The 27,066-nt window shown below is 36.0% G+C and overlaps 1 protein-coding gene across 1 annotated transcript; it reads left to right on the top strand.

Annotated features, from left to right (window-relative positions):
- Window positions 1–27,066, top strand: LOC144960674 (uncharacterized). Its single transcript, XM_078893956.1, has 7 exons — window positions 1–119; window positions 4,579–4,685; window positions 8,823–9,033; window positions 12,773–12,989; window positions 14,195–14,252; window positions 21,963–22,138; window positions 22,979–27,066. The coding sequence occupies exons 2-7, from the start codon at window positions 4,624–4,626 to the stop codon at window positions 23,107–23,109; spliced, it is 855 nt and encodes a 284-aa protein (XP_078750082.1). The 5' UTR covers window positions 1–119; window positions 4,579–4,623; the 3' UTR covers window positions 23,110–27,066.

The raw sequence follows: 27,066 nt of genomic DNA, 5'->3' as shown, positions 1-27,066 counted from the left end.
GACTTCCGACCCGAGATTCCGGCATCCGGTTCTTCATTTTTGCGTCGTTGTTTCACTCTGAAGTCTGAAGTTCGTTAGATCATCGTTTATATATAAGCAAAAAGAGATCATTACTGAGGGTGAGTAAGCTAAGATCAAGCCAAATAAATGAACGGATAAAAGTTTTGATAAAACTAATGCCCTAGTTGACAACGATATTTTGCCATTTATGTCGTCAAGCCAGAGTCACAGCCGCAGCAGACTGGACTGAGTTGAGCCGAGGTCGACTGCTGTGCTGTACTGTAAAAATATTAACGTAGTGTTTTTATGCACCTCCGTTGACGGTGTATCTTAACGGATCGTTTTTATACACCTCCGTCACGCATGCGCATTCCACCCAATTTCATTTGCGATATTGTGTTTCTTCATTTGGCGAAAGTTATATTGTGACATCTGTAGGATGTCTTTGTTAATAAATTTATATAAAAATATTAATAATTTAAAAAATCGAAATATAAAACCAAAAAATAGAAGTTGCATTGAAGGTAGAATAATGTTTTAGAAAGACCTTATTAAATGTGATGAACAGTCAGGTGGCTCCGTAGCGCAGTGGACAAGCTGTCAGACTCCAACCTTGGAAGTACCGGGTTCGATTCCCAATGTTGACTCTTTTTTTTTTGTGGATTTTCTTTGTTTTTCTTTGCTTTTTTTTCTTGCTTTTTTTTTCAAAAACTTTTTATCATGTTTTTAAAAAAAACTTCGATTTTAATTATCTAAAATTATTTATTTATTTGAGATCAGTATTTGTGTGCCATGTTTCTTTTTACTTTTGATTTTTTAAATTATTGTTATTATTCTTTAATTTATTATCATTGTACATCGGTAATCACTAAGCAGCGTGCTAAACTACAATCTAAAACTATTTAAACCTCATGGACGTATGTAGCAACAACTTTACCATCACCGCCAACGGAGGTGCATAAAAACGGTGCGTTTTTGTACACCTCCAATGGAGGTGTATAAAAACGGTGCGTTTTTGTACACCTCCAACGGAGGTGTATAAAAACGCCACCAAATATTAATATTAATTTGTTAAATTAAACTAGAGAGGTGGGCCTTTGGCCTACCAACCTCCGCTGCACGTCCAACTCGCCTTGAGCATGCATTCACGTAAAATATAAAGATTTTTTTTTAAAACCTACCTCTGTTTCAAAAACTAGCATCTTTCACCTTTCTAAGAAACATTTTGATTTTTCAGAACTTTAGTTCGTTAAAAAATACCGGCCAATCTGACCCGTTGAGTCGAATGAAAACGAAATTTTGTTTACACGGTTCAAAGGAAATGCCGTAAATAAGCTTTCATGGACTTCCTGTGTTGTTTTTCCAGTGTCACGTGACCGTTTTGAGAAATTTGACGTCTGCTACAAATAATTAGACCGGTAGGGGGTAGATATTTTCGTTGGAGCAGAGAAAAAGTGAGTATTATTTCTTGGACTTGTAGAGAGGCCTAGGGTCCACCAGCAGTCAAGTTGATTGAATAAAAGAAAAAAAGGCCTTTTTTATCCGCCGCCACCACCACCATGAGAGGGGAGGGTGAGGGGGGGGGGGGGGGTGTTGCATGAAGACGAAAGGGAGACGTGGTGACCTTGGGTGACGTAGAGCATCTCAAGGATGCTGGCAGCAGTTGCAGGTGTTCTTAACCCCTTAACGGCGAAGCTAATTTTTTGCTTTTAGATAATAGTTTGCTTTTATCTTTATTATTGTTAACGGGGAATACAGCGTTTCCACCAAGAGAGCAGTCAGACTATCGCAACTCGGACTTCAATTGTCTATAATCGTTTTGCCGTTACTTGTCTTTTGATGATAGAAGATTTGGGGTTTGGGAAAAGATCGAATTTCGCCGCTAAAAGGTTGCATTGCTACTGGATTTGCTCCCCCCCCCCCCCCACCTTTTTTTTTTCTTCTTTTTTTTTTCCCCTTAGTATTGTTGATTGCTATTTCCTTTTTTATGATTAGCAAGTGCCGTAGGAGTCTCACAGGATGCAGGAGTACTGCAATTAACCCTTTGCCAGTGACACTGATTTTTTTTTGTTTTCAAATAAGTCTTCATTTATATAATTTTTTAACGCAGAAAAACAAAAACGTTTCCACCATAAGAGCAGTAAGAATATTGATAAAAAGCGCTTTGAGCACGTTGGGTGGATATTGCCCTATATAAAAGCTCATGTTTTTAAATTGTATTTTGTTTTTTGTCTTTTGATGAAAACGGTAAGATTTTATTTTTGGTCCAAGTAAGATTGATATTCGCCTTTAAAAGGTTAAGTTGTTTTGTTTTTTTTTCAGGTTTTTGTTTTTTTTTCAAATGCCTAGTGAGAGAGAAAAAACAAAACAATCATACATGTATCTGCAAACAGCAGAACGTTTTCATTTTACAATGAGATGGGAAGGGGAAGGGATAACATTATGACAAAAGAGAGAGAGAAAGAGAGAGAGAGAGAGAGAGAGAGAGAGAGAGAGAGAGAGAGAGAGAGAGAGAGAGAGAGATGGGCGGGGGAATGGTGGGGGGGGGGGGGGGGGGGGGGGGGGGGGATAGTAAGGGGGAATGGGAAAAGATGAAACAATGGGTTGCCTGATGATGTAGATCAAAGGAATGTTACAGCGGTGTTCACGGAGCGTACTTCGTGAAACTTTAACCTTTTACAGTGACAGTTTTTTTACTGCAGATTGCTTATGCAGAATAAATCGTTTCCACCAAGAGAGCAGTAGTAAGAGTATATTTCAACTCGGGCTTCAATTAAACTATAAATCGCAAAGCTTGTCTTTTAATGATAACATTAAGACGAAGATCTGGAGTTTGGGGAGTGTAAGATGGAATCTCGCCAATAATGGTTAAAATTGTTTTGATTTTTAAAAATATAACACACACACACACACGAGCGCGCGCGGTCACGACAGCGAGGACCATCTATTGCATGTGTTGCAACGGTAAATCAGTTTACGTGTACGTAGATCCTGAGGCGAGATGCCCCGTTACCGTGTACGCACCCCCCCCCCCCCCCCCCCCGCCCCCCCCCCCCCCCCCCCCAAAAAAAAAAAAAAAAAAAGAGACACACACACATACACACACACACACACACACACACACACGCACGCAGTCTCGCATCCGCTACGAACTAATTTTGCGCACCAATTTTTACTGCACTAATGCACCAAATTGCATTTGGTTTGGCCACTTGGCCTCCTGTAACCAACTTTTTGGCTTCCTCTGACTTTCCCCGTTATATCGTTTTACTCTGGTACCGGTAAAACTTATTTTATTTGGCAATCTAAATATCTAAATGCAACACGTGCTAACGCCACAGATTGCATTTGCTAATGCTTCTATATATACGAATTTTCCTTATCCTATCTAAATTGTTTAACAAATCTAAAGAGTTTTCGCGAGGCTAAGGTGGGTTTGGTGGTATTTGGGCTCCTGCCGAGGAATCTGGCCTCTTGCTATAGCTAGTTTGGTCTCTTACTCAAAAATGATCTGGCAACCGTGCCTGGCGAGGCGGAACCTTGATAACAGAAACGGGACCCACACGATTTCGCGAGGAATTAAACATGAAAACAATTAGGATATAATTTCAACACAACTTTTGAAATTCATCAAGGATTGTCCATTACCGAATGTTTTTTGATAGAAAACAAATGCATCTTCAAATCTAAACTGCTTTTGACGGTAAGCGGTAAGTTTTTATTTATTTTTCTGTCCAAACGAATGATTTGTCCTGGTTATAGAAGCTAAGTATTGGTAACACCGGCTCAGCTCTCTAGTAATAGTAATAGGGACACAGCCCGTCAGAAAGAACTCTACTTTCGTCAAACATGTAATCCCTTGTGTTGAGGTGAAAATTGTCAGATGTGAAAGCAAAAAGTCAAAGTCAAATAACAGACCACAAAGTGGGGCTGGGGCTGGGAACAAGAGAATCAGAGAAAGGAGCAAAAATGTCAGGGACGCCATCATAAAATCTCTAGTTACTTCTATTTCTTCCCTCTGAAAACTACGAATTTTTAACATTTCAAGTAGGCAGGCCTGTTCCAGTCCAGTGGCCGGCAGCAATCCAGCCCCCCGATGTCCAAGACCAGGCAGCGGGAGACGATTACAAACTGTAACAAACAATCAAACTTCAAACAACTTCAACTGGCTAAAAATAAAAAATAATAATAATAAAATCAAAAGAGAGAGGGAATGGAGATACTGAGTTATTAACTCTCTCAAGTGCATAATGATGAGGCTCATTTCAAGTAGAAATAAGTCCCGATAACCCTTACATAGCTTCCCTTACTTCGGACAGGGCAGCATATACAAGATGGAAGTCGGTTTGGACGATTGCTTTTACTTTTATTTCAGGTTCTCATAAGTCATCAGTATCCATCAAGTCCCAGTGGAAGCCTGGTGTCTTTCAGAGGTTTTGATGGATTAGTGCTTGAAAAATAATCTGTTTTACGAGATAATAATGATAATAATGCAAATTCTTTTTATGAGATAATAATGATAATAATGCAAATTCTTTACCATCAAATGTGATCCTAGTGATTTATTTCTAATTTCAGAGCACCACTTGGACAGCCATTCGTCCAAGTTCCTTCCAATACACCATGAATCAAGTACCCACTAAGATTGTGCTTAAGAGCACTACGAGAATGTCGCTGAACGATAGGTGAGGAATTGCGTGGAGTTATGCACATAAAATGATGCATGAGGATTTTATGCAAGCCAACGGCAATGATGGATGATAGAATTGCTATCTCTTGTCAGCATAAAGTTATTGGATCGGACTTGGACTTGTTGCTCTAGATTGAAGCTGGTTCACTGGTCTAATGTCTGCCAACTGGAGAAGAATCTTTGGAGAGGAGAAAAAGATAAAGGGAAATAAAAGTGTACAGATAAAAAGTTGTGAAGAAGATTAAAAGTAAATGAGAGATAAAGAGACAGAGTTTAGTTGACCTGAAGATTGCATGTTGAGTTGAGAAAGCAGTGGTCTTTAGAAATTGGGATGAAAAGAGGTGATGGTCAAACGATTGTCATTGCCATTTTTCTCAAATGAAAGAAAAATGCACGTAAGCAACAGATTTGCTGTGGATAAATTTTAAGATTGTTGCAATGTTGTGACCACGTTTGAGAATGATGATGGAGATTTTGTTAATTTGAAAGTGAGAGGAGACTGGCCAGAGAAGTGCAAGAGAGGGTGGGAAGGAAAGATGTTGAGTAATCATAGAAAGATGGGTGGAAAGTTAAATGATGGGAAAGTATTGGAGGAAGAGAAGTCTTGGTGGCCGAATGATTTGGTAAAGTATTGAAGGGCTGAATTGATGAAGAAAATTGAGAAAGAATCAGGTGATAAAAAGTTAGAAAGTGAAAAGATCAGATGCTATCAGTTGGTAAAGAGATTTAAAAAAAAAAGAGAAACCTAGGTGCATAGGAGTTAAAAGATTGTGACATTCAAACAAACCCCCAAAAAAGAAGATAAAATGGGGGGAAAAGATTAATAGGGCTAATACCTTTTGTCGTGAAATGTTAAATGTTGGCGAGGAAATGAAAAAAAACCCCAAAAAGTAATGAAATGGGATAGAAATATCAAATTTTAGATGTAATCTGAATCCAATTTGAATATTAGATTCAAAAGATGGCATGAAGAGGAATGTAGTTTTATCTTTAAAATTGATGAATAGTAAGGGATTGGGGAAAGATAATTGCAGAATTGATGGCAAGCATGAATTTGATGAGATAAATGGAAGACATGCTTCATTGACCCCCATTTCAAGCAGTCAAATCGATCTGGATAGATTGAGAGAAGATAAAGGGATGTTGTTGTTGTTGGATCAATTGCCTGTGAAAGAATATTTAATTGAATGAAGTCTGCATAGAAACAGCAGTTTAGGTGCGATGGAGTTTTTTTTTTTTTGAAGAAGTTATAATAGGTAAAGTGCAAGTTAATGCTTCTAAGGAGCAGTTTTAGAGAGATGGGTGGGAAAATGTTGTTATAGTTTGAGGGCAGCCTTGACAAGTTGATGAAAGTCATTTGCAAACTGCCCTGAGGTGTGGAACAAATTGAGAAAGTTGAGGAAGATTTGAGGGTGGATAATCTTGTCTCGAGGAGTTTGAGATGAAGAAGATGGGTGATGATTTGGTCGTCAAAGTTAAAGAGCTATTTGAAAAGAAAAGAGTATGGTGGTAAGGTGAAGAGCAAGTTGACGGCTCTAGACATAGAGCAATTTGAGAGAATGTGATGATGACTTTATTGCCGTTGAGCAAAAATGAGAAAAGTCCATAAGTTTATTGAAGAAGGTAAAGATGGAAGATGTGATAAGGTGATTACCCGAGCCTAAAGAGCAATATTATGGAAATGAAAGAGCAAGTTTGATAAGATGATGCTCGAGGCAGTGAAAAATTGGGTATCCTGGCCATATATATTTATATCAATTTTGAGACGATTTGATGAAAGTCAAAGTAAAAGAAGAAAAAAAAAAGATTAAAGATCAATAAGGAGAGAGAAAAGAGAAAGATTATAGCAGGGTTAATCATTCATGATTAGGTATGATGATGATGGTGAGTGGATGGATTGCCCTAGTCATTGAGTTGATTGAGCAGTTAAGAGCTTTGTCTCGGTTTGCTAAAGGAGTTTGAAGTGGGTAGCTGAATTAAGATATGCTGGAATTAATTTTGAAGAAGTGTGATGATAAATAGCATGTATGCAGTTAATAGAGCAGTTTTGAGAAAGAATTCATGGTTGAGTTGCTCTTTGCATGACATAGCTATTTGAGTTTTGATGTTTGGAAGGATAGCTCTTGAGGTGGTTGGTGGAGATGTTGAAAAGTGTGCTTGAGAGAAGATTGACGTGGGTAGCTGAAATAAGATATGCTGGAATAATTTTGAAGAAGTATGGTGATGAATAGCATGTATGCAGTTAATAGAGCAGTTTTGAGAAAGAATTCATGGTTGAGTTGCTCTTTGCATGACATACCTATTTGAGTTTTGATGTTTGGAAGGATAGCTCTTGAGGTGGTTGGTGGAGATGTTGAAGAGCTGTGCTTGAGAGAAGCCTGAGGGTATAATATGTGAATTGCGGAGGTGAGCCGAAGAGGAGCAGGAAGTTATGAGAAGCAAAGTGTTTAACTGTGCTTGAAAAGAAGCTTACAGTCTTACAGGCCTCTGTTGCCAAAGTGATGGGGTGAAAGGCTTGCAATGGTAAGTTGAAAGTGTCAACTACCAACATATCTTGGATCTGAGGCTAGAGTGCCTTATGGTGAAATTTCAAGTCCAAATATTATGAAATGACACACTGTTTGTTGTCATTTAATTACATTGGAATATGATGGGCCAAAACCCTGAAGGAGTCGGTCAAGTGCATGTGTGTGGTGCTTAAATCGTGGAGAACACTGATATTCTGGAATCCTATCTCGGACGGCAATCTTTTGGACTTTTATCTTTCATGAAGAGAACAAAGAACTTTTATCACGTCTATTATCGTCACTTCACCAGAATTGACTGCCTGACAATTTCATTTATTTCGAGTTCCATCGCCATCAAAATATATCATCATGTATGATCGTGAACATGAAACAATTTACGAAATAAAAAACTTCACTGTTAGTCTTACGAGATGCAAGATTCAGCAACTGTTCGTGGTTTTCAGGAGTTTAAAATGAAGTTAAGAACATATCAATACTACAATTTGTTCTTGATACTCAAAACTACAAAAATCTTCACGGATATATATCGAGTGTAGTTAGGACTATCCAGGACAATGATTTCGTGCTCATTTCGGATTATCCAAAAAAAAAAATAATTTGACAGCACTTGTTTCGAGATGCAAGGAGGATGTTTTGTTCCAAGACAATGAGTCAATGTGTGCTGAGCTTCACTGATTTAGATGCTTTTCAGTTAGTCTTTGCAGTGACTTTAAGCATCAAGCATCATTTGTGATTAAATGGGCACTTTTTAGTTTAGGTCTGCTCTGTGGTTATGGTTTGAATTTGACAATATGATAATGATAGCATTTTGTGTCTAACAAAACTAATCATCGGTAGATGGAGAATATCGTTTGTCATGTTTTCATCTTGGAGCAACGTTTCTGCTGGACAAATCTACCAAATTTCAGTCAATAAAAGTCCATTAGCTATATTTTAAAGTAGACGAGTATGGACTGAATTATGGTGAGCCAAACACGATAAGCACATGCACGCGCACACACACACATGCACCACCAACTTGATCATGGTCTGGGCACCGGCTTTTACTTTTACTTTGGTTGGGATCAATTAATTCAGCTACACTTGGGGAGTAAATGCAATGCTTTTAATACTTCAAACCTTTCTTCATGATGGCATAGAGTACAGCAGGGCCTCTGCGTTTCCTAAACCAAAGGGATCCTTTGTCATTGTCATGGGTGACTTCCTGCTGTATATATTTCCACTCATCTTTAAGATGCCAGATCTTTTTTTGACACCATGTCAAATTATTATACAGCTGTCATCTGATTTTTAAAAAAAAAATTTTTTTCAACGAGTATATGCCAGCATATGACAACACTAGTGTTGTACTTACTATACGTCGCTGTATAATTAAAATAGATTCGTCAACCAATTTCATCATGTTTATCCTCTCTGGCTTTTGATGGAACAAAGCATGTGTTGCAAACCTGGATAGAATAGCAATGAATTCAACATTTTTATTTCACAAGTGTTGAATTGCATTGCCAAGTGGTTCTGAATGCTTGTGTTGTATCACAACACCATCATCCACTATCAATCAACTCCTACCAAGCAACCAATGCCATCATTTTCTAAAATACTAGGTTCTCGAACATCATGCCGTCTGTACAATCTATTCGGGCCAACAAGGCGGCCGAGCACCAGGCCTCCAGTGCCAACAGACGCCTGGCCCAACAACTGGCCAACCGACCAGGGATTACACAGAATCAGGTCAACAATATGATGTACAACAACAACATGAACATGAACCAGAACAACAACAATATGAACAGAAATCCGGGACGAGGAAGACGGGTGAGTTCTGCTATATTGCTTATTACTATTACTATTACTTTTTACTCTTATTTTTCAATTATGTGATGCATATTTCTTAAAATCATCTCTCTTACTTTTTCTTCTTGTAATTCTGCGTTATTGTTTTAAAACAAATTTTTACCTTTTTTTTTCCTTTTTAAATTTTTTTTTCTTCCTTTGCAATCACCTCAATCTTTACTTCAAGCCCCCCCCCCCCCCCCCCCCCCCCCTCCATCCCCTTCCTCTTTTTTTATACCTGTCCAATCTTCCCTTTTCAATTGTTTAAAAAAAATCAACCGGTCAATTCAATATATTACAAGACTGTGTTGATGTGTCACAGGTAATTATAAATTGCCTGGATCCTCAACACATTTCTGTCTTATTGAGTATAAATGGCAATTAATGGCCATGTAGAGTAATGATGAGAAATAAGGTGTCTGGGGAAGTGCCAGATCAAAGCAGGGAATTTGTTCGGCTATGCGGTCTTGTACTTGTTCATGGCATGATGCTTGTAAGGCGTTCTAATTTTTGCACGAACATAAACAATACTGGTGCTCATTTTACACACGAGTATGGTAAGGGAATGTGAGTTAAGAGCCTTTTCCTTGAACCAAGGATATACCGATCCAAATACGAGTGTCACACCCCTCGACCATATGGCGGAAAACGCAATAATGACAGGAAAAGCATTTTCTGCATGGGCCACACAATAGATCAAAATCTAATTGAGATTTGGTGACTATAGTTGCTGTTTTTGATAGATCAACTCTTCCTGGAGCTGCGGTAGCAAAATGGTGGTGAAATTTTGCTCCTATATATTTTTTAAGGATTTTTTACCGAGCGAAAGTGGCGTTTTGAAGACACGAAGGTTTTACTTTCGTTTTTAATTTGGATCAAATGAGGTAAGTGAATCAACAGTTTCCATTTAAAGTTAACTTTATTTTTTGTTTTTAACAAAAGTTAGATGTATTAACTACAATTTGTATGATTTAAAAATTTAAAAAATTATTTCCATCTTTGTTTATAAGTTATTTTCTGCATATTATGTAATCGCGTTATTTTCGTGTCTCCGATGGGACAAAGGAATTTTAATTCTATATATCAGGCAAGCTTTGACATTTTTAACCACAAATTTGTTCAAGTGACTAAGATTAGGTCAGGAAACATGTAAAATTTAAAAAAAAAAAAAAAAAATTAACATTATTAGTTGTTTTTAGAGTGAATAATGGGGTGTGGGAGATTTCGTGTCTTCAATTTTCTGCCCGTGCACCAAATTTCAATATCCTATTTTATTATTAATTATGAAAGAAAGTGTTTGAAAATTGATTGGAGACATCAATCTTGCTCAGGTTTTGTGTTTTAAACTTTGATTTTTGACTTGAAATTTTTGAAAAAGTTTTTTTGAGCAAAATAAACTTTGGTGTCACCTGCGTGGGCACCATCTGCATGGGCACCAGGAATTCTGAAATATATGGACTTGGACATTGTTGATGAATATACAGTTAATAAATGGAAACTTTGGTTACCTATGCTGAATATTTCAATATGTAAGTACAAATCTGAACATTTCTAGCTGTTTAAGAACACAAATTGCTAATCAATTGAATTTTGTAAACAATTTATATTAAATATATTGATTCGCTCTCTTATCTCATAATTTTATGTCACTACAAAATTCACTCTGCTTTTCGGGAGGATGCAGCATTGGAATCTGACCATCTGATCTAAAAGCATTTTATCCAGTATGAAAATTTTGATTAGCTACAATACAAGATACACAGGCTTGAGAGATATTACTCCACAACTGTGAGTTTGCTAACCGATAGGGATAAAATCCGTAATAGCACCTAAGTATTGAATTACATGTTGAAAGGAAAAAATTCTGTACGACTTGCCAAAATGTTCCAGAAAAAAAATTTGTAATGAGATTTTAGACTTATTTATATATATCTTTTTATTAGATTCATGTGCTAAATCATTTCATATCCTCACACTTGAACCTCTGTGATGTATCAAACAACAGTTATAAGTGTGAGTAGTTGTTCTTAAGAACGCCTTTCTAATGCGCAATTATAAGCCTTATTTTCTCAAGACAGTAATCAAATATGTTTAAAGCAGTGGAAATCAACTATACTTAAAGCAGTGCTCTTGTAATCAACTATGTCTTTATATATTGCTTTTACTTTTATACCAGGTACTGGAGGAGAGGGATTTTCACCGTGCAGTTCTCCCAAGGAATAGCAGGTCAATTTATTTATGCGTATGTGCAGAGCAGAGTGTGTGATTTGTAAAAGAGGACCCTCCAGACGTCTATTCCTGGGTTGTTGTCACAGGTTTTGACAATACAATTGAAAACAAGGACCCATTTTTTTTTCAAAGTTGAAATGAAAGTTTAAAATACTACAAAAATATCTTTTCCGTTATTAGTCTAATGTAATTATCCCCCTTGTTGTATAATAAAGTTAGTTTCTATACAAAGTACAAAAAATACTCTGTTTGTTATTTATTTTTAAAAAGTGGACCTGTGTACGTGTATTTTGAGTCATTTTTCACTTCAGATTGTTAACATTTCTGTTCATTTTGCATTTCCGTGTAAATCAGGGTCACCGTTGATTGACCTACTTTTTACAGTTACATAATCGTCTCCTGCTCATAATTTTTACAAATTCTGAATCCTCATATTTCAAGCTTTAAAATGATATGACACTTATTTGTAGATAAAAGATGAAAATTGACAAAAATGGGCCTGTCAAAGTAGATGATTTCAGATCTCGTCTGTTTTCCGCCATATAGACTTAATCCTCTTCGGGCCTTGAGGCACATAGGGCATCCACCAGACCTCTCCATTTTTTTTGCAATCGGCCGCTTTTGCGGTGGCTGTATTCCAGGACAGGCGTATTATTTATAGACACATTAAGATTATTTTCTCTGAACTAGTCGACTACAAGATTCAATAGGATTGCCAGTATTTCATGAATGCAAGATTTCCAGCTTTCTGAAATGTATTTTAATTTATTTCGGGCATCTATATAAAACCTCAACATAATTCCATTTTGAGGCAATATGTCATATTTCAAAGTAGGTTACAGGTTACATTTCAAAGTAGGCTAGTAGGTTTTAGGATTTTTGACTCCCATAGTGGGCAGGGAGGTGTGTCTTCTACCCACCTAGATCTGTTTTCCAATATGCTCTCTATCTTTGTCTTGGAATGAGATTACTTGGTTTTTTCCCCAGGCCCTGGCCAGAAACCCTGGCTGGGAGGGAAACAGTCAAATGTTTAGTAGAGTTTTGGGAGATGATATTTTTTTTCCTTGTAAATCATCTCTCTGTTATGCACTGCATTATGTTTCTTTATATTATTTATCATTTGTAAAACATTTGAGTGTATTCCTCTTAACGGGGACCTGTGCTTGTGTCTGGATGAGACTTTTGGTGATCTCAAACTAAGTACGTTGATGGTGTGCTTTTGGAATCTACACCTGTTTCTTATTTGAACCAATTCCCCTTTGTCTTCCCTTTTCTTGGATGCTTTATTGTAATTCTAGAACTTTTTACTATCCCATTTTCTTTCTTTTTACTGGCGCTGATGTGACCTTAATTTGTTAGAATGGGATTTCAGCCTTTTTCGGCCTGCCCTACTTGCACCCATGCAATTTTGTGTAAATGCTTTTTTTTGAAGTTAAGTTTCATGCTCTACCATTGAGTCTAATAAATAGTTTTATCTCTTTGATATTTTCAGGGAGGAGGAGGAGCTCCTATTCAAAATCGAGTTGGCAGGGGTAACATCAAAGCAAGACTGACACTTCCCGCCAAGACCAGGGGTGGGGGTCAGAGAGGTGGTCGAGGCGGTGGCAACCAGAACTTCAACAATGCTAACTTCAACAGTAATAATAATAATACTAATACCATGACATCCCCGTTCAACAAACAGAGAGGCAGAGGAATGCTACCATTAAGTAAGTATTACCACCTTGTTTTGATAACGTATCCAACTCGCTTTGACTTTGTTAGTTCTTTAATTTTTATCTTGATATTTGACAGTTGAGTAAGCCGTTGGTAAAAGCTTATTTATACACGTTTTCACCATCTGTCTGCGAATCAGACAAAACTTTGATGTCCTCGTAGTGTCAAACTGTCTAAAATAATTGCACACAAAAAAAGTAGTCCTCCTCAAAGCTGGAGTTTATCCCAGTTTCTATAGCGTGAAGAAACGGATGATAGCACTTGCTTGCTGCCCTTTTAATAATACGCTAATCAGTGGTGTATCGTTGTTGATGGAGATGTCAATTTGTCAATTGTAGACAGTGAGTTGGTACGAATCATTGCTCTGCATAGTAAGACATAGTCTGTGTCAGCTAACACTAACACTAACAGGGATTCAAAACACGAAAAGCTCCATCCTTCTTTTGTGTGTATGTCTTATATATAATTTAAATAAGAAGAGGATGTGATTGATAGGGGTAGTCATAGTTATATCTGTCGCTTTTGAAAAGTGAGACTAATTGTTTTTTGTTTTTTTTTGGGATACAATTAAAGTTCAGATTTTCCTCCCGAGATTCAAAATTTAAAAATCCCCTTTATTTGAGAGTTAAATAGGTGAAATATACTTTATGTATTGTTATTTAACTAGGGCTCTGAGACCAAAGAGGAATGCTATGACAGACCTGCCAACCAGTACGTTTAAGCGTATTTTAGTACGATTTGTGGACCCCGAATACGCGGATACGATTTTCGTGGTTGCTAATTTTAATTGGCCATTAAGTTTTAGTTTCTCGATAAATCGATAATTTTGTAATCACTAGAGATTGCTTGAATGATGATGATCAGAGTTTATTTTGATTTGGGATTGATGTTAGCTTTTTTATAAATTTTTGTATAGTGCGCACTTTTTTTCCACATGTGCGGACAAAATACACTTTTTTTTCTAAAAATACACTTTTTAGGGTCATGGAATACACTTTTCATCCTGGGAAGGTTGGCAGGTCTGCTATGATAAGTATATGATATACACTAAACTGAAAAGATGCCGCTTTTCTGAAAACTTCATACATACCCTTGTAATAATTTTTATTGGTGGCAGTGAAAGGTTGATATTATTATTTATAATATTCTTCTGTGTTTCCAATCACATCTGACAGTTTATTCTTTGTATTTTGTATAGGAAATCCCCGAGGTCGTGGTGGACAACGAGGCGGAAGAGGACAGCAGCAATTTAACAGGTCTGTTATAGTTTTAAATTACTCAACCCTAACACCGACTATATCCGTAGTTTACCCCGGTTACTTTTACTCCATGCTTATTTATTACATGTTTATGGGACAAATTATAGCCGTAGTATCAGAGCTAATGTTTTTAGTTTTTACATGTCAATGGTAGTTGAATAAAACTATCTATGCACATGTTCATTTTTGATACTTTTTCTCCAATTTTGAAAAGTAGCAAAAGACTCTAGGATTGAGTGAGTTAAGAATTGTATAGACCCACCAGTTTGACAAATGTATATATGAATAATGAACCTATGCCAGTCAATGGACACACAGAGCATTTTAGGTTTCTGATATCAATAACGGCAATGAATTCTTTATCTGTCTTTTAACCTGGTTCAGATTCCTAGAAATGTTTTCATTGATTGTGATAGTATTTTCAAACCATGACACACATTTGAGACTGAATATGTGCCAGTGCATGACATAATCAGCCGGTAGGTGAAAATTTTGGATTTGCACTTTAAAAAAAATGTCTTTTATTTTCTAAAAGAATATGCTCCCCAGAGCATTTTAATCTTTATTTGAAGTAAATTGGGTGATTTTTCATGAAGTTCTGGTCAGATGTATGGGAAAGGTATCCAGCAACTTTTCTCAAATTTCACACTTTTTCAACTAGGCTTGCTGTAAAAAAATAGAAGTGAAATTAAGTAGTAAAACCAATAAATAGAGGTGCCTAAAATGAGTCAATAAAATGGAGATAAAGATAAAGGGAGTAAATCTGACTCATGAATGAACAACACAAAACAAACGACATTTCGGCCTTTAGCCTTTTTCTAGTAAACACAATATATATATATGAGCCAAGGTCAAAAGGTGCCAATTTTTTTTCTCAAAATAAAAGTGACATAATAGTCCATTCATGTTTCTATATGTGTAGCAAAAACCCTGTACTTCATGAATCAAACGCCCTTTAGATAACTTTAAGGTCTAACGCAGCATAATATCGTCAACAATACCTATAGGTTGCTGGTGTCACCTGTGACCGGTGACACCAAAATGAGACAAAAAACTCTATAACCAAATGATTTTTGTTGAGTATCAAACTTTATTTAGTAAGTTATGGACAAAAAGACACAATCAACAACAATCATAGTACAATAATATTACCAACTATTGGAGAAAATGTTGCTTTTTGGTGTCATCGGTCACAAGCAACATAGAATGCAAATATATTATTTCATAAAAATGTTTGTACATTAACAAAAACAACAATATTGCATATGTTTATTACCAGCAATGTTCAGAAACTTTTGGAATAAAATGTTGGGAAATAATGTGACCAAAGCATATCTTATTTAGCGGCACTGTGTCACTTGTGACATTAGACCGATGACACCATTACTTATGTCACAAGCAATACCAAATTGCAATTTCGACAATATATCATTAATTTCAGTCAAACCAGTGTAATAACCACAGTTAAATATGGAATTTAATAATATTTCAGAAACCAAAGACTTCAAAAATAGAAATATACATGGAAATTAGAGCATCTGAATGTGACTTGTGACATAAGACCGGTGACACCATTACTTATGTCACAAGCAACACCACATCACACTTTCGTCCTTAATATATCATTATTTTCAGTCAAAAAAGCACAATAACCTACTCTAAAATGAAATTCAATAATATTTTAAGAGACTAAATACTTTCAAATTGGAAATATACTTAGAAATTAGTAATACCATTGTTGCTATTACTTTGGTCAAAATCGGCACTAGAACGCAATTTTGCCTCAATAAATCAAAAATAGCAACTGAACACATGCAATATAGCCTGTTAAAATGTAATTCAATGACATTTCAAGCTTTGAAGAACATGAAAACAGAAATACATTAGAAACTTCAAACTTAAGTGTCACCTGTGACATTTTAACCAATGACACCAATGGTCACAAAAAGTACCAGAAGCCACACAAACACTAGATAAATATCAGCCATGGTAATGAATTCATGTAACCATCACCATACTGCTCAAATCTGCTAGTTTGTAGTAATTTAGTGTGTTAATAGTAAATCAAATCAAATTTCTTGACAACCCTTCTTTTATCTGGATTCGTCAAAAGCTTGAGTTTTGTCTTTTCTTGATTGATACAACCCTGAAATATAAAAAATTAGAATTACAAGGAAATAATTAATTGTGTCAAAATCACAGTCTTATATGAGATGTCATAATATCATATTTGTAAATAGAATAACAGCTGAAAACATAATTTTTTGGTGGCACTTTGTAATATCCAATAGCGAGTGTTGCTTGTGACAATGTAAAATAGCGATGACACCAAAGTTCAACTTACCTTTTCTGCATGTAGCCACGCTGGAAAGGCAAATGAACGTGCTGCACTTCAAAGACTGGTAAGAAGGGTGGATCCAAATTGCGAATCGCCATTTAACGAAACAAACTTCCACGTGTTCACGCATGCCGTGTTGCTTGTGACAAATGACACCAAAACCAATAAGCCTCAATACCGGCAAAACTGTATACATTTACTCCCAGATTTGATTTAAGATAGTAAATCTATGCTTTTTTCTCATAATAAAACATTTTATAAACATTAAACATGAGCTTTAAAGTTTCGTGCCGAGTCTTAGTATTGTGCTGTGTTTGATGACACCAAACGTCACAAGCAACACCAACTTTTTAAGAACTCTATATGAAACTTAATCAGATATGTAATATACTGCAATTGCGTTTAAAAGTAAATTTTGACTTTATACAATTAGTCAAATTTCAATCAAGGGGGGTAAAACATCACATTTAATTTCTACATGATTTCTAAAAAGGTGATGCGTTGACCTCGTTTTAAGCACATGCCAAACAGCATTCAAATTTCACTTTCAAGTTGTTTATTTCATATTCTGTTGAACAGAGTATGTTGAGCTATCTCATTTTATCTCTTCTTCATATTATCAATTGATTACAAGCATTAACCCAATGAAAACAGCCCATAATTAAGTAAAAATCAAATTTTCTTAACACTGGTATCAGGCGGGCACCTTTTGACCTTGGCTCATATATAATTTATATTAGATCGTCATAATAATATAGGTGAAAATGTTTGTGTCAGAAGCAGGTATGCATTAATTGTTGGATACTCATATTTTCTTTTTGCGTCTCTTGACCAGAGGCAATTCCGATGACTTTATGAACAGAGTTCCCAGTTCTAGGGAGAAGTTCTCCCGATTTAGAGGAGGTCCGCACCAACGACCTCCATTTCAGGGTCAAAGTTCGGACAGGTTTGCTGCTATGCATACATTGGCATGCAGCCCATAACATTGTTACTGATAGATTGACAGTCAGACAAATAGTGTGCTGCTTATGACCTATTAACTGAGCTAACTATTTATGATTTGAATAAATGAGTATGTTTGTGAGTAATAAATATATTGTTTAAGCATCCATGGATTACCTGTTACTGTTACCACTAGATTGTCAAATGACATCCGCCCCTCTCTCAATGTTTTGTTATTGTTATTTATATTCAAATTCTTGGAATGCTCAAATTTTTTTCTTTTTCTTTTAAAAAAAAATCTGAATCAGAACGGATAAGAAGATAGAAAGGCCCATGTCATGGCCTTAGGGCCCTTGAATGCATATCTATAATAAAACTAGCACAGTGGAATGAAACGATAGGTTTTTAAGAGGTTAGCTTAATATTAATCGTCTGATTAAAACTGTTGATGTCACTTGGTAATGAATTTGATAACTTTCAATCCAAATGAGAGGGTTTTTGGAAGTTTCTTGTAAACCTGTTTGATCTGTGGTATTACAATATAATGTTCGGGAATCATGACGGGTGTGTTGTCGCTTTTCATTGTTTAGTCAAGTAATGTGACCCTCAAAATTTGTCTTCCATGTTCTTATGATGATGATCTGGGTGGGGTTCCTGACCTCCCATAGAGGGCAGGGGGGTACATACTGTGTCTTCTATCCCCTTATAAGTTTTCCAACATGCTTTCTGTCTTTGTCTTGGAATGAGATTACTTGGTTTTGTCCTGACTCTGGCCGGATACCCAGGCTGGGAGGGAAACAGTCAAATGTATAGTTAGTTTTGGGAGATGATATTTTTTTTCCTTGTAAATCATCTCTCTGTTATGCACTGTATTATGTATTATATATATTTTATTTGTAAACATTTGAGTGTATTCCTCTTAGTGGGAACTGTGCCTGTGTCTGGATGAGACTTTTAGGTAATCTGACTAAGTACGTTGGTGGTATGCTCTTGGAATCTACATCTGATCCCTATTTGTTCCCAGTTCCCCTTTGTCTTGCTTTCTCTTGGCTGCTTTAATTGTAATTCTAGAACTTTTTACTTTCCCATTTTCTTCCTTTTTACTGGCGCTGATATAACCTAGATGTGTTGCAAGCGCCGTAAAACCCTTTGATGCTGGAAGTTAAAGCTTGTTGAAGGATTTTGCATTGCATCCCCTCAAAAAGGATCTGTATTTTGTGATGAATTGCTTTGTGCTTTATGTTGCACCTGTTCTCATTTTATTAAAAAATGTGTGTTTTAGTGTATGTGTCCCATTACCCACAACACACATGACAAAGAGGATATAAAACTTCTTCTTCTTCTAGGTTCCATGCCTGGTCCAGGCTTCGGATACTGCATGAATTATCTCTCTCCATTCCTCCCTGTCTCTTGCTTTTTCAAACAGCTCTTGGATTGTTAGGTTGGTGAAGCCCTTCAGTTGGTCTATGAGTGTTTTTCTTTGTCTCCCCCGGGCGCGTTTACCAGGTATATTTCCACAACTTGCCAGGTATTCATTCTTATCTTTCCTTACTATGTGTCCGAAAAAGGATAGTTGTCGATCCACTATTAAGGGCATTAGTTTCCTTTGTTGGTATGTTTGTTTTAGCACTTCTTCGTTCGTTTTGTGTGCAGTATACGATATTCTCTGCATCCTTCTCAAGCACCACATTTCAAAAGCTTCAATAAAAACAAAGAATATAAAATATAAAACAAAGAATAGCAATAGCAAAAAAACGTGTTCCATAAAATGTGACGAGTTGTGTCAAACAACAACCTAAAGTTGAAGACCAGAATGAAAGTATTAGAAACATATTTGATAAGTACCCTTTTACTTTTATACGGTTGTGAAGCGTGGACGTTTGACAAAGAATGTACAAGGAAGTTAGAGGCATTTGAGATGTGGATGTATAGAAGAATGTTGAGGCTATCATGGACAGACAGGTGTACGAACGAGGAAGTGTTGGAGAAAGTGAGAAAGGGAAGAATATTGATCGATAACACCAGAAAGAGGCAGTTACGGTTTCTGGGACATGTGTGGAGAAGAGACGGAATAGAAAAGTTGGCAACATCTGGGATGATCGAAGGAAAGAGCTAGAGGAAGACAAAGAATGACTTATTTATATAACCTAAGAATGGCCAAATGTGATTTTAAAAGCAACACAGATTTCATGCGCACCGCAGAGGATCGTGATTCGTGGAGACAGTTGACGGGCAACGTGCTCAAGAGCACAAGCCACGATGGATGATGATGATGATGATGATGATGTCCCAAGCTGAATCGACTTTATCAGAAGTTGGTCGAAGTAACGCAGTGTAAACTTGAGACTTTATTTTTACACTTTTTTTCTTTTTTTTTTTCTTCACATTTGTGTACAAGCTATGTTTTATTTACCCTAAAACTGATCCTATGTGTTATGCAATTCGAAATCTCCATGTTTGCAGAGCACGTTTGAGCCTCCTAGTTCCCCCCTTTCCATCAAGAGATATTATCAGGAAAAACCAGCCCTTGGTCTTTTTTTTTGTTTTCCACTTTTGTTTACCATCGCCTCTGTACAATCGAGCCATATTGAACAAAGAATGCATGAGAGTTGCAGATGGAAATAAGCCGTAATTGACATTGTTTTAGTTTGAGACATATTATTTCAACTTTACTAACAATGCATGACAGAAGAATCAGAATTCAGTGAAAATTTGCAATAAATTTTTTTTATTTTTGTGTGTTTTTGTCCACTGTAAATTGTCATATTGTCTAATTACAATGTTTTGATTCAGCTAGGGTTGAGTAGATGCTTTATTTGAACAAAGAGGTGTTGAATTCAGCCCCTGCTAATTTTTTTCTCAGCCATAAATGATAAGCTGTCACTGAAAGAAGGTCTAACCGTCGCATTCTGTGGAAATTGAGTCATTCTACATTTTGCTGTTCATTTCATTTTCAAAATGTACAAAAATTATGGTAGACAATCTATAGAAACAAGCTCTTCAAAAGTGTCAATTCTGAGGTTAAAGGCCTTTTGGGAAATGATATGAAATGTAACGTGCAAATTTTACTTTAAAATGTTGTGAAATTACTCAGAAATGAACAATTCTATTATTATTACATACCTGCCATGTACCCCGATAAAATCGGATTTACCCCGATTTTTTCTTGATTTTGCGGGTGGTTGGATGGGAGCATCACCCTTGAATCATATACCTATGATGTTCGCACGGGTGTACGATCCGATAGTGATGTCGTTTCTTCTTCTCTTTACTAGCCTATCCTGCTTCTTTGGTTTGTGATTGTATTTTTGACAGGGGATATTTTTTTTCCTGTAAATCCTCTGCCTGTTTGTTCTTGGTTATTTATAATTTAGCTTATGATATCTTTAGGTTATGATTTTGATTGACATTTGTACTATTTTTGTTAGATTGCTTGTTTTTTTGTTTCAGCGGTCTCTCATATAACCTCAATTGTGTTGGAAGAGACCTAAAGCAACAAACAAACAAACAAATTTTCTTGATTTTACCTCACCCCGCCGGATTTTGGGAAACTCCGATTTTTTAATTAATGAATTTTTAAAAAAATGTTTTTCTCCAAATTTTTATTTTTTTTTTATAAATGGCGAAAATGAATTTTTACGATGAGATAAGAGTAGGCAGCTCTGCACATATCAGTTTTGTTCCAACTATTTTAGGGACTTCAATTCATAACCCAATAGTAAAGAATAGAAAGAGCAAAAGCTGATGATACAAGGACTAATTTTTATTGCCAGTTTAAAAGAAAAAATGATATTTTTTTCTAATTTAAAAAACTCATTTAGGAGTTTTATTCTTATGATCTTTGTGAGAAAATACATGCAAGGCTGTGCAAAAGCTTACTTTGAAAAGAAAAACTATGGAAATAATTAGTCTTTAACAATTTTTCTGAGAGATAGAGACAAATGATCCAAAATGAAATGAGAAGTTTGCTCCAAAAGAATGCAGGAATAAATTCTCAAGGTGTCCAAAAAAGGGTGGGCAAAGTCATTAGTCTTGTTAATCTTTTGGTCCCAATGAAAAGAGCTCTGAATTTTATTATGTAAATTTGCTTTTTTTTTTCCTCTTAACATTGCTTATCCCTATATTTTTCCCTAGACTCCTTTTTTTTTTTTTTTTTTTTTTGAAGAAGCCTCCTATTTTTTTTCACTATGGGTTGGCAGGTATGTTATTATGAAATGCCCATTTTCATGGGAAAGACCCAAAACACCTCATATCAGCCATATCTCTAAAGTACTTCCAGGGACACGCGGAGTGGACTCTTTCCCTAGAGCATCTCACACATTTTACCTCTACTTAAAATAAGCTTTGACCATAGTCTTTGTCAGTCCCTTGTTTGAAAAAGTTTGATGTTTAAGATTTATTGATTGTATTTTTTTTTTTTTTTTCAGATATACTGGTCAAGCCACAGGAAGGGGCGGAGTCAGGGGTGGCAGAGGAGGTGCTGGTGGTGCTGGTACCAATCAACGCGGAGGCGGAGTTAGAGGAAGAGGAGGGTTTAACAACAGAGGAGGTCGCTATTTTAACCGTGGTGGTCGTGGAGGAGGCAGAGGAGGTCGTGGTGGCGGTAAGAAATAATATTTTTAACAATTTGGGGGGGGGGGGGGGGGGGGGGGCTTGGCTTTGTAATTTTTATAACTTGACACTGACCAAATGAAATTACTAGACTTGACTACTGCCTAGAAAAATTTCATACAATTACGAATTTTTGGCTCCAGCTAGAGAACTGCATAGACGTTTTTGATTAAATAAATCTTGTTGAAAAGGAGAGTCTGGTTGCTTAGAAACTGTATTTGGGACTTTGGAGCATATTTTGATTATGCTGAGGGCAGATAATTGATTTATAATGTTAGTCCTTTTCATATTTTTTTTCCCCTTGGAAAGTACAAATTTTTTACTTTTCAAGTTGGCAGCTCTGCATTACAAGGCAACGATCACCAAATGAAAAGGGAAAGGCTACGTTTTGATCTCACAGTTTGTATGGTTGTGAAATGTCAGTATTTGTTTTTATTCCAAGTACAGTGGAATCCAGATAAATCCAACACTGTTGGATCAGGAAGATTGGTCCTGACGGGAATCCTTAGCTGGAAGGGCAACAGTCAAGTGTATAATACCTTTTTTTTTTCTTAGAGATGATTTTCTCCCCCTTGTAATTCATCTCTGTATTACATGCTTGTTTGATTATTAGTTATGAAGATATTGTCGTTTGCGAACAATGGAATATCCTTCGTAGTCGAATCCTATTTTTTCTTGTGTTAAAGAGTGGTCTCTGAACTCGTTGATTTTTGGTGTTTTTAAAACTAATGAAATTTTGTTGTTGTTGTTGTTGAAGATTGTAATTTAAGAAAAATTAAATTTGTCAAAAACCTCATTTTGAAACTGTTCTTCATTGCATTTCCTGTGTCAGGTGCTGGAGCTGGCAGGGGCAAGCCATCCATAGAAGATTTGGATTCCCAGTTAGACCTGTACATGGCCAAGACCAAATCATCCTTGGACTTGGAGCTGGATGCTTACATGGCCCAGGTGACGACGGACTAAATGGATGGACTCTTACAATATAGCAACTATGGACACAAACCGGCCGCTTGTACAGATAACATTACTACTACTACTTTTCTCTTTTTTTTTTGTTTTGTGTTTGGGAAAAGGGGAGTGGTGGAAGAATATTGGAGTTGTAAAAAAATGTTTAATAAAGTGCTTGTAAATGTACAGTTAAAATATTTTCTTTTTTCTACGACTAGTTATTTTATTTTACTAAAAGTTGAAAAATAAAGATAGGAAAATACATGTTCTTTTAAATATTTCTTTTTAACTTAAAATTTTTCTATTGCAATTAACCTGTAAGTAATGTCCACCCGAAAGAATAATTTGATAATAATAAAACATAAAGGAAATGTGAATCTTGCATATTTGGTTTTTGCACAAGTCTCCTTGACCAGACCTTCTCTCTGTCTATTCAAACATCGTTCAAGTATGGAATAATATTTTATTGTTTCCAGTGCTGGTTTGATGTAATATTATTGTAAGAGCTCTGTAAGACTCCTTTTAAAATATTCACAACGAACCAAAGAACAAATTGCGGGTGGTTGGATGGGAGCATCACCCTTGAATCATATACCTATGATGTTCGCATGGGTGTACGATCCGATAGTGATGTCGTTTCTTCTCTTTACTAGCCTATCCTGCTTCTTTGGTTTGTGATTGTATTTTTGACAGGGGATATTTTTTTTTCTGTAAATCTTCTGCCTGTTTGTTCTTGGTTATTTATAATTTAGCTTATGATATCTTTAGGTTATGATTTTGATTTACATTTGTACTATTTTTGTTAGATTGCTTGTTTTTTTTGTTTCAGCGGTCTCTCATATAACCTCAATTGTGTTGGAAGAGACCTAAAGCAACAAACAAACAAAAAAAAAAAAAAGAACAAATTAATTACAAAAGAACAAATTAAAAAAAAAAATGCTTTCTGGGAAATTGCAACACTTGTTTTATGTATATGGCGTATCGAGGTCTGAGGCGAGTTTTATATTTATAATTGTTTTTTGGTTGTACAGGTTTTGAGAAACTGGTTCTGATTGTGAGTGGACGTTGACGGATGAGGTGGGATGTGGATCAAACATCTAGACATTTGAGATTTTAGTTCAATTTGTATTTTGTATGGGTGTGTCTCACGCTGTGTGTGTATATTGGTTGAGCTGGATGTGTCTGTGTGTTAAATGGCACAGATGACTATTGTAGTAATGTAATGTAATAATTAATTTATACAGGGTGCAGAATCCCTCAAAAATGCTCTAATGCGCTACACATACAGAGGCAATAGGTATCACCAAATGCAAATATCATTACATACTACTCAAAAGCCTGCCTAAGTAGTTTTCTTTTTCAAAAGTTGAGGTGATTTTGTCAAAAAGGGACATGGTAGTATGTATGAGCGAGTATAAATGTGTGTGCGCATATGTATGAGTGTGTATAAATGTGTGTGCGCATATGTATGAGTGTGTATAAATGTGTGTGGTCTGTTGTGTACTCAATGGGTACTGTAGTGTTGCAGGGTATATGGTTAGAAGTTGATTCTGAATTACTTATTTTTACATTAGTCATCATTATCTTCATGATTGAGCTTTTTTGCAAGGGATCATTATTGTATCGTCGTCTTCATTATCATACAACTGTTGTCAGCATCATCCTCATCACCCTCATTACCTCCTTCAACACCTTCATAATCACCGTCTTCATCGTCATCAGCACCATGAGGTTCATTGGATGACATTACAATGACATATTACATGACTATACGTGCTTTAATACTCGTTGAATAAAATATGTACCTGGATGTTTTAAGATTTGTAGTGTGCATACAAAAGGGCAATGTCTTTTTTTAAAATGTATAATAATATTGAGCAAATCGTGTTTTTAAAATGAAAATCTGTGTCGAACTTTTGCTCTAGGCAAAATAATGGGTTTTTTACCCATTAGGACACGGGGTTCCATCGTACTTGTTTACAGTTTCAATCTAGTCTGTTCACCTTTATAATTTTCTATGTTCCTCTATGTACCTGATGTAGAATAAAGTATTGCTGTTTGCCAGGGATACTTTGTAAAGGCTTTGAGTATGTGGAGCGGATATTGCACGATTTGAATGCTCAAGTTCTTGATTTTTTTTTTCAAAGAATAGTACCATTTGTCCAGGTATGGTTTTTTGTCCTCCCATAGTGGGCAAGGTCACCTACTGTGTCTTTTATCCTCCTCTATATATCTGTTTTCCAAATTGCTTTCTGTTTTTGTCTTGGAATGAGGTTACTTGCTTTTTTTTCATTGGCCTTGGGCCTGGCTGGAATCATTAGCTGGGAGGGAAACAGTCGAATGTATAGTTAATAGTTTTGGGAGATGATATTTTTTCCCTTGTAAATCGTCTCTGTTATGTATTGTTTTTTTTTTTTTTTTAAATTTTTAACATGTGTTTTGTAGACATTTGACTGTATTCCTCTTAGTGGGAGCTTGTGCTGGTGTCTGGATGAGACTTTTAGGTGATATCACTAAGAGCATTGATAGTGTGCTCTTGGAATCTACATCTGTCCCCTATTTGAACCCTTTCGTCTTTGCCCAAGGCGTGCCTTTAATCTTTTGCTGCAAGAGGAAAAAAGACTCAGATAGCCACTGGGTGGGGTTCCTGACCTCCCATAGCGGGCAGGGAGGTACATACTATGTCTTCTATACCCTTATATCTGTTTTCCAACCTGCTTTCTGTCTTTGTCTTGGTTTTTTCCTGGCCCTGGTCGGAGTCCTGGCTGGGAGGGAAACAGTCAAATGCATAGTTATTGTTTTGGGAGATGACATTTTTTTCATTGTAAATTGTAAATCATCTCTCTGTTATGTATTATTATTATATTTATTTTGAATGTATAATGTAAGCATTTGAGTGTATTCCTCTTTGCTGGATTTTGTGCTTGTGTCCAGATGAGACTTATCGGTGATCTCAAACTAAGTACATTGATGGTATGCTCTTGGAATCGACATCTGATCCCTATTTGTTCCCAGTTCCCCTTTGTCTTACTTTCTCTTGGGTGCTTTTTAATTGTAATTCTAGAACTTTTTACTATCCCATTTTCTTCCTTTTTACTGGCGCTGATATAACCTAAATGTGTTGCAAACGCCGTAAAACCCTTAAAAACAAAACAAACAACTCAGATAGCTGTTGTTTTTTTGTGTGGGAGATTATATTTTCTCCCTCTCTAATGCATTTCATTCAGTCATAATGGTTGTTTATACTATTGTCACCATCATTTGAGTGTGTTCCTTCTATGGGGAATCCCGTGCTTGTATCTAGGTTGTATTTTAATAATTGGTCCTAGACTAGATTGGTGAATGAATGGATCGGATCGGACCTACTGCTAGAAACTAGTCCCGCTCGTCTTTTGTTCTGAAGCATTACAGATTAACTCACTCAACCCTAACACCGACTCTATCCGTAGTTTACCCAGGGTTACTTTTTTTTACCCCATGCCTATTTATTACATTTTTCTGAGACAAATTATAGGCGTGGATTCAAAACTTATGTTCTTAATGTTTACCTACATGTTAATGATAGTTTTATAAAAATATCTATGCACATGCTCATTTTTAATACATTTTTTTTCTAATTTTGAAAAGTATCAAAAATCTCTAGGATTGAGTGAGTTAAGTCAAGTCTTTTTAAAATTTATTTTGGACTATCCAATTAGCTTCCTTTTTTCTATTTTTTTACTGTTGCGGGTTTGATCTTAAAATTAAGGTTACAAATCTGATGAATTTCATAACAATCCAATGTGTTCTAATGTCCAACCTCTTTCTTAGAGAGTTGTAATTTTAATCTCATTAAATCTTTTTGTAATCTTATTGTGAATATGAACATTACTGGAGTACATACCACTTTAATCATTGTTTTTATAATCATTTTCATCATTATCATTTTTAACTCCCCTTTTAACAAAAAATAAAATAAAATTGACAAAGCCA

Source organism: Berghia stephanieae, chromosome 15 (assembly GCF_034508935.2).
Source record: "Berghia stephanieae isolate SIO BIC M18660-M18661 chromosome 15, UCSD_Bste_1.3, whole genome shotgun sequence".
NCBI lineage: Eukaryota > Metazoa > Mollusca > Gastropoda > Nudibranchia > Aeolidiidae > Berghia > Berghia stephanieae.
This window is presented reverse-complemented; position numbering and strand designations above follow the sequence as displayed.

Excerpts from the sequence above, each read along its gene's own strand:
- LOC144960674 (XM_078893956.1), top strand. The coding sequence starts at position 4,624 with ATGAATCAAGTACCCACTAAGATTGTGCTTAAGAGCACTACGAGAATG. Across the intron at positions 14,253-21,962 it reads GGACAGCAGCAATTTAACAG|ATATACTGGTCAAGCCACAG; the intron begins GTCTGTTATAGT and ends TTTTTTTTTCAG. Across the intron at positions 22,139-22,978 it reads CAGAGGAGGTCGTGGTGGCG|GTGCTGGAGCTGGCAGGGGC; the intron begins GTAAGAAATAAT and ends TTCCTGTGTCAG.